General features: G+C 40.6%; 1 protein-coding gene across 1 annotated transcript; it reads right to left on the bottom strand.

The window, feature by feature from the left end:
• Positions 1-2,280: 2,280 nt before the first annotated feature.
• cnmd (chondromodulin) lies at positions 2,281-8,285 on the bottom strand. The gene is made up of 7 exons (XM_033987226.2): positions 8,231-8,285; positions 7,247-7,387; positions 6,795-6,932; positions 6,560-6,673; positions 6,297-6,450; positions 4,522-4,709; positions 2,281-2,574 (listed from the first exon to the last, which is right to left on the bottom strand). Exons 1-7 carry the CDS (start codon positions 8,276-8,278, stop codon positions 2,344-2,346), a joined length of 1,014 nt encoding a protein of 337 aa, XP_033843117.1. The 5' UTR covers positions 8,279-8,285; the 3' UTR covers positions 2,281-2,343.
• Positions 8,286-8,713: the final 428 nt, after the last annotated feature.

The following is an 8,713-nucleotide window of genomic DNA, read 5'->3' as shown; positions in this document are numbered from 1 at the left end:
TTCTCTTCTTAGGAGAGGAATGGCTAAAGGAAACACGTTTCTAAAAACAGGGCCTCAGGATAACAAAATGCCTGTTGTTCAGAGACATTTTTTGTTTAAATGCCATTCTGAGTTGTTGCTTGTGCTGTAGAGTTTTTCCCTTTTCACTTTGTGTGTTTCATGTCCGTTTGTCTTGCTCAGTCTTGGAGCTTTTTGTCATGCGTGGCTGCATCAACATATTCTTAAAGTGCCGACAGCAACAGGCACATATCATGTCACATTCAGATCTGCAGAACACATCACACATTATGCTGTGCCCAGTGCAAATCAGACTCAAAAATAAATGTCTGGGCTTCATTAATAATTCTCTGGTGTTCTTGTGTTGGTGCTGTCAGCTGGTGACTTTTAGAGATGAAATAATGTGCAGGATAGTCGTGGAGCCGCTGTCAGGTCACACAGTCGGTGTTGTGCTGCAATCTGCACTCCAAGTATAACTCCATTATTGAGGGGACTTTGAAATGGGAGCTGTGTGACACACAGCAGGATGATTTAGTTTAATGACCATAGCAGTGACAGCGCTGTGATGGAAATTGGACTCCCCCTGCAAATTTACATCACTTGAGGGTACTTGGGGCTCTTTTAGCGGCTGCACTCCAGAGCACGAGCCATCAGGAGGTCCTGGATATGTCATGCTTGTCACCTTCCTTTAAGTGCATCTGCAGACGTGGGAGAGGGATTAATATTATATAGCCTACGGAAGCACAGAGGCCGTCTTATCAGCAGTGCAGATGTGATAAGCACCTCTACCCCCACCAAAACCAGCGACCATCTCCGAGCACGGAGACAAGCATCTCTTTGTGTTGTGTTTCCCTCTCAGTGCTCTGGTTCAATGAGACTTCAGCCGCACATTCGTTGCCGTTTCACATCTGTTGTAATTTCATGTGCCCGAATCACCCTCTGTGAAATCGTCTTGATCACAACATGCTCCCTTTAATTATTTAGAAAGTTGGCACATGTCTTTAGCGATAGTAATCTGAATCCTTTTGATTTTACTGCATTCAGGACTCCTTCACAAGCTGCTCTGATCAGTAGAAAAGCTGTGATTTCTATGGTGTTTTTGTTGCCTCTACAAAGATGCTGGATTTTGCTCATAGGAAAATGTTTATTTATTTAATAAAACGTCACTTTCTGTGGGATGTTTTCCATCACTGCCATGACACTCATCTCACATTAGTCCACATCAGTGCAGATGTCAGTGTGCACAAATTGCATTGCCCTCAGACTAATTCGGAGCTGTGAATGGAAGTTATGGCAACCATCGCTGTCACTTCAGTTTGATCAGAAAAGCACCAAGTGGAACCATGGAAACAACATGTGACACAAAAACATCTACATCAAAGCCCGTATGTACTGTAATTAGATTTTATTGAAGCCAGTTCGGGCAGAAAAGGTGCCGGCTCCAGCTCATTGGATCCCCTCCATACTTTTCACAGTACAGTGCATTAAGCCTCTGTATTACATGAAGCAAATATAGTACTGTATATAGCACAGTGATAAATCTGCTACTGCAAAGAGGTATTTGGCATTTATGTACTCTAATCTGACTATGCAGGAGTCCTACACGTCTGGAAGGGAAAGGAAGTGGAAAGCTCTTAGTAATTCATTCAGCCCAATATGCACTTCATTCAGAAGGCATCTGTGTCCTGTTTACAGTCAGATCTATGACGACCTTTTAATGCAAATTCAAATGTGTACTGTTTTAGAATATACAACTCAAATGTTCTTATGCACCTGCTTTACAAAATAGGACATGATAAAAAGCTTGTTCTTTTAATGACTGTAAATAAACATGTGACAATACAGTTGTAATATTAAAACAATCAGACAAAATGTTAGATCATTTTGAACAGTAAATGAGGACTGTGGGCTAAATGTGAGGGTCTAGACCTACTTTGGTACTAATAAATTGGTTGGATTCTGGCTTGGGATTCTAGCTTTGAAATAAATGAAAGATTCTAATTAGTGCAGCACTGTGGACATCAACATAGAATATTATGATAAAAGTTAGAAAAGGTCACCAAAGTAATTTCATCTTTTTAAAAAATCAAATATAGTTTGTGACCAGGGTAATATCCTATGATAACATAAATCTTCAGATATGATATACACGTCTGTATTTCAGTGACACAGTATCATTATGCAATACACTGACAGCACACTGACTTGATGTGCTTGGTGATAACAAAGATGAAAACATTTTCCTTAATTGCATTGTGCAATACAGTGTGATTTGCTTTACAAACATCTGTATTCTACAGACTGAAAGAGATATAAAACCATAATTAGAGTATTGATTGACTGGACCTACACAAGCCCCATGATCCGTGCCACCCACCAGCGGCACGGCATGATAATGCGACAGGCTACCTGGCAGCCCCTGTGGTGGTAGGGCCAGGGCCAGTGTCCATACAGCGGCTCACAGATCCTCTGACAGTGAGTGTAGCCTCGTTGGCATTCGGCACAGCAGATCCCCCTGTGGTCCAGCATGGGGTCAAAGGTCATAGCGCCATCCTCTCTGGCCCCTCCGCTTTGAGACTGTTGGAGACACACACATGTAATGATAGACAGAGCCCCCCTCGCCCCCCTCGTCCCCTGAAGCATTATTGTGGGAGATAAAGTGTGACGCCTGCTGCTCTCTGATATGTTTACATTATCACATGATTTATGAGTCACCGTTATACCAGGCCTGGGGCAGGTTATACCCAGGATTGGACACTGCAGACACTTGGACAATGTTCACCCAAAGAGCAGCATTCAACCTTCCACATTCATATGAACAATTTAAAAAACATTCTCTGTTCAGGATGGAACAGTGGATCTGTTCAAATCTACACCCTGTAAATGCCAAAAGAAGCAAACATCTTCACCGCTGGCTTTGTGCTAATTCCAGCACATCATGGTGGCATATTTGCGAGCATTCACACTTCCCAGCAAAGGTTACAGGTTCGATTCCCGGGTTGTCATGTGTGGAGTTTGCATGTTTCCCCCATCAACCCAAAATATCTACAATAGGTAAAATCCTCTAACTAGACAAGGCCCACTGCTCCTGACTGGCATTGAAGGATGGGTCAAATGCGAATGTGAGTTACTTTTCCAGTTATATCATTTAAATATTGTAAAAAATACTGCAATGTTTATGGTATTACATTGTGCATTATATCTTGTGGTACCTTACAATCCCCAGCCCTAGCCCAGATGATGACTGTAAAAAGAAAAAGGCATAAGGAAAGATAAAAATCAAAGTGCAGGTAGCAGATGCTGTGGTCCATGCAGCACAGGGGAGGTCTCTTTATGAGGTTACCTATAGCTACCAAGCCATTCTGTCTCCACACAGACCCATATCAACCTCCTCAGATATGAAAACATGCCTTAATATACACACTATGTTACCAAAGCACTGCTCATTTAGTCTGAGTCTTTACACAAATCCATGCGCATTTGCAATTCTAATACTTCACCAAAACTTTCTCATCTGCTCCAAAATGTGAGTCTATTCTCTTAGGCAACATGAAAATTTATAAGCAGCCAGACTTTTTCCCATTTTAGTTCACAAGTCCATCAAGTTAAAATGGCATCTGCTATCCCCGTGACCTGTAATTACAACAGCTAATACCACACCTACTCATAGCAACCGCAGCCTCTATAGCAACAGCTGCTACTCACTAGGCGCGTCTCAATGTCGACTTTTGAGCAAAGCTATAAAGTTTTGAATGATTTTTTGAAGCCGTAAACCACCTGTTAACTGGCCCAAGTGTCTCTCACCCAACTTTTTAGGAGTTCATGTCCTCTTGGAACTGTAAGGTCACTGTACAAACTGCTAGTATAGTGAGTAAAAACTGACAACACAATGATTAAAATGATATTCAACTGTCTAACCCTTGACGTTGTGTATACGTCTCATTATGGCTACAGAATAACGCAAGCTCTAACCTATATTTAGAGCTTTAAAAGTATTACCTGTTATGGAATAAATCTAGCATATGTTGTATATGGCAAAATATGAAATACGACTACGTTATGACATATTTTACGTTTCGTTTTTATTTATGTTGAACTAATGAAATCTACTTTGAATTAATCCGTGTCCCCAGATGTAGGGGAGAAGTAAACACGCTTTTATTGGTCAAAATTTTCAGGTTAACTTATTCTTAATTCATAATGATCAATTTGTTGTTGTTTTGTACTTTGGTATTTTGTTCTCGAGCCAATTACCCAATACAAAAGCAGAATGAGCCTCACTTGACCTGCCCTTGTAGAACTATGTGTACTATCATTCTCCTTTTTTTTTTTAACCTTTTTGCTGTCCTACCAGTTGTTCAAATTAGGTTTCTGGAGTCTTTTCAAAACCAATAAACAAGTTACAACTTACTTAGCTGAACTCAGCACTTGTATCTCTCTTCTACACTGTGTTGCTATTAGCACTTCAGATGGATTCTCCACCCCTCCACCCTCTCAATCCCAGTGTTATGCATTGGCACTCACATGGTATGGGTTTTCGGGGTTGAATGCTGACCCTGCAGACTGTGGCCCATTCTCTTCCTGCTCCTCTCTGCTGCCTCTGGGGGTTTCCTTGTCGGGGCCCCTCTCCTCTCCAGCAGCTGGCCCGGTCCTGCGTGGTTTAAACTGCCGCGTGCCTCTCCCCACCTCTCTCCTCCTCCGCCGTGCTCCATCTGTCAGGAGAGCCACAAGAGACGGCGGGTATTGGGTCAACATCCACAAGGCATGCACGTCCTCCCAGCGCGGGCCGTACATAGCCGGCGCTGTCTCGGAGGCCTTCTGAATTATTCAATTAACAGCAGTGATACTTGCAAGCGCTCCTGCATATTTCACCATCATCCCTTTTTAATACTAGCAGGGTTTTGGGCTCTAAATGCGATGTACATTCAAGATGTCCGAGTCAAGTTCAAATCAAGGTTTTTACGGTTTACAAGAGTGTCTGACTAGATTCAGAACATGGAAGGACTGGGCGTTGGTAGCACTTTAATTGTGTTGGATCTACTTGAGTAAATGCGTAGTACTTAGATGAAATATACAATGTAATACAACTTCCATGAATAAGACACTGTTGTGGCAATAACTTCTTGTCCTGCTTTAACATTGTTGTTCTTCTTCCTTCTAGAGAACCATTAAAACTTCTACATCTTGGCTCCAACATATTGCTTTGAGTCTGCTTGCTTCACTATTTGACTCCATAATAATAAAATTAACTTTTCGTCAGATCCATATAATTTCACTGTCCATATATTTTCTTTTATTATCTAGGTAAGGCTGATGTACCATTAAGTTTGAGTTTCCTGTACTTTACCAAGGCCAGATCAGGTTCATTACCAGACTTTTCAAGTGATGTGGTACAGCTCAGTGTTCTAATTGATTAAATACAAATCCAAACATTTATTAAGTCTGAACCCTCTGACCTTCCGTAGACATTCATAAACAGGCAGTTCTTTCAGCGAGCTACACTGAAGTTGACTTAAGTTAAACGAATCATGTGTGGACTTTTCCATGTAGTTGTTTTATACAAATTAAAGGTTAGGTTAATGTGATAATATAATCTGTTTAGTTTCAGGAGAGTATTACAAGTTGGTTATCTACATTTGGATTCTGCAAATAGATATGCTTGGTAAATTAACAATACAAATATGGGAAAAAAACTGAAAATATATCAGATTAAAGTACTTCAGTATATTATTGTCGAGCGCGCTGTATTTGGTCATTTGAAGATCATTAAACAAGTACCATACCTGTTTATATTATACCTGTTTTCACTGTGTTAAATGTATTTTTTAACATACCATACCGCTCTGACCCATACCCATACCAAACTGCAGCTGTAATGAAAGGAAGAAGGTCACAGTTTCTTAATTAAACTGGTTAATTATTATGTTATTCTGTCTTACCTCAAGCGCGAAAAACAATTGTTCATTTTAAATAGTTTGCAGTGGTCACTTACCTTAAGCATTCTGAGCATCCTAATTACTCACCGCAATAAGTTTATAAACTCTTTTCACAAATATCAAAGGCCAGAGCGGAGTTTTGCCGTCATGCTAACAGTGCACTTCCTGATTATCGGACACTATAATGCAGCAGTTTCTTAATAAATAGCAATAAATCTGTACTTAGGCTCAAACACATAGGGAAAAAAAACTGGTACAGAACCTTTAAAGACACGGTGCTGAAATGTACAGGAGAATCTATTAGTTCTGAGGTAAATGCTTTCTCAGTTAAGAACATAATTTGACTTTGGCTCGTTGTATCACCTTTAGGGTAAGCTGGTTGGAGCCAGTAGATGGGCAGACCTTTGCATAGACTTAGAATCTTTTTGCTCAGAAACGTATTGTCCGTCAGTGGTTGGTCCATCGCTACCCATGTCATGATCTGCTCCTCGGATCTCACGGGCAGGATCTCATCTCTCTGTATAGCACAAAAACACACCACGTTCCTTGAAAAGTTGAAGCGAAACACAAAATAGCAACATTGTGTGTGCATTTGTGCGTGTGTGTGTGTGTGTGTGTGTAAATACCGGGTCAGGCGTCAGTAACTCTGTGTTGTCACTTTCCACGTCTGGCAGGTCGTCTTTGATTTGGGATTTTATATAGCACTTGTCTCCACCGAAGAAGCGGATCCCGGTTATTCCCTGTTCCAAATCACAGAGATGCCATGTTTACACTCAGAGCTGTGCGACTTTGCTAAGCACACACAAAGTCTCGTCAGGCAGTAAAAAAAACAAAAAACAGAACAAGGACAAACTCACTCACACTTTGAAAATCGTGGATCTCCAAGGCTTCGGCCCCCTCCCCTGTTTTAAATCTCTCTAGGTTATTGTCAGAATCAATTTCCGCTGACGCCTCCCTTAGTCCGCCATTGATGTTCATACTGTACCGCAGATTGTAAACCTGGAGGCATTCAAAAGGATGGGTTCGCTTACACCAAAATAGTCCAAAAGATGCTACATAAGCAACTAACAACAAGCTCTTGGAAATATAAGCTCATTAAGACACAAATAAAAAGACTTAAACAGCCTCTTGTGATTTGTCCATAATACAATTTGTATGTCGAAATGAAGCGCGCATCTACACACAGTAACTTTAGTAATTATGGTAATCCACATAATTATGATCATTAATCAGACACGGCTGCAATTAACATTTACTGTATCTCGTGTTGGGATCTGCATGCAATCATCAACAGTGTTAGCGATAAGGCTTACGTTTCTGTCGGTGACCTTCCAGAAGAACAAAGCAGCCACAGATGCACATAACAATAAAACAGCGGCGAGGACAAGAGCCAGGGCGCCAAACCTCAGGAGAGGGCTGAGCGCAGAGGGTCGGCCCGGGCTGGACATGTACACCTTTAAGTGAGAACAAATGTGTGTTACTGGGCACGGACAGAGCTCTGGGGTAAATGCTTCTACTTCTGAAATTATGGTTATAGTTTTGTTCCAAGAGTAGTCAAATGTAAAGTGTACACAAAATAACAAAATAGACCTTTACCAAGAAACATCATCGACTTCAGGGGTAACAGCTTCTGGCTATTGCTGTATTCCACAATGTGAACACAAATATAAAACATACACAAGGAAAAAACACAAAATAGGCCTATACCAACACACTGGTCCTATAGCATCCAATGGTAAATATATAGCGTCCATGATTGTACAACTGGAAGATCTTCTAGTTCAAGGGTAAGTTGCCTTCCTCGCAAATGATTTTTTATCGTTTTTATCCCACAATGACACTTTATAACAACCACACCTTTATGCATGAACAAAGACTTCATAAGGAACAAAATATATATATATATATATGTAAGTTAGTAATTATAAAGTCTTACCCTATAATCTAAATTCACACATAATTGTACTCTCCCTATACTTTTTTTTTTTTTTTTTATCTGTCAAACTCTAGTTAATAACTGAGTATTTATGAGACAATAATATAAGTTTGTATGAAAGGTCAAATTGATTATTACTGAAGAAAATGCAAAATGTACAAAACTCTTATGGTAAATGCAGTCATTAGACAATATAGTGGGAGGATATGCAGTTATTCTGAGAAAGATGGTCTTTTCTGCAACCTTACTACAACCTCGTGTATAGAAATGTTCTGTTAGTCAGTTAATTAACATCTATTTCACACATAAATAAAATAATTAATGTAGCTACATGTGCGGTATAAATAAAGCATTTACATACTGGAATAGGATGTTGGAAACAGTCCACTTTTTCCGCGGGCTCTTGCATGATGCTCGGTGAAATTCCTCCTCTAACTCTGATGCTTCTGTCAGATCCAGGTTAAGCTCGGAGGCCTGCAGGCACTAATGTGGGAATGACGTCCAGTTGATGCAACACATTCTTCATATAAATGTTACCTGTGGCGTTTATATGGGATGTAATAGGCAGCTGAAGCAAGACGGCCATCCTCTCGGTAAGTGCTTTAGAACTGGCCAGAGGAGACGACTTTGTTGTCAGGGCAACCGTTCCATACAGAGGTTGAGGCGCCCCAATCAACAAATCCTACCCAGTCAGTCATAATCAGAGGGGAAAAAGAACATTTGTACAGTTACATGTCTAAAACGGCCAATCACATGCAGTGCTGTTGTGTTTGGAGTAGACACAGCGGTGAGACGGCCGTGGAGTAGGACATTACTTCGGGACTTATGCAGTACTCAATAACTT

Source organism: Periophthalmus magnuspinnatus, chromosome 21 (assembly GCF_009829125.3).
Source record: "Periophthalmus magnuspinnatus isolate fPerMag1 chromosome 21, fPerMag1.2.pri, whole genome shotgun sequence".
NCBI classification, from domain to species: Eukaryota; Metazoa; Chordata; class Actinopteri; order Gobiiformes; family Gobiidae; genus Periophthalmus; species Periophthalmus magnuspinnatus.
This window is presented reverse-complemented; position numbering and strand designations above follow the sequence as displayed.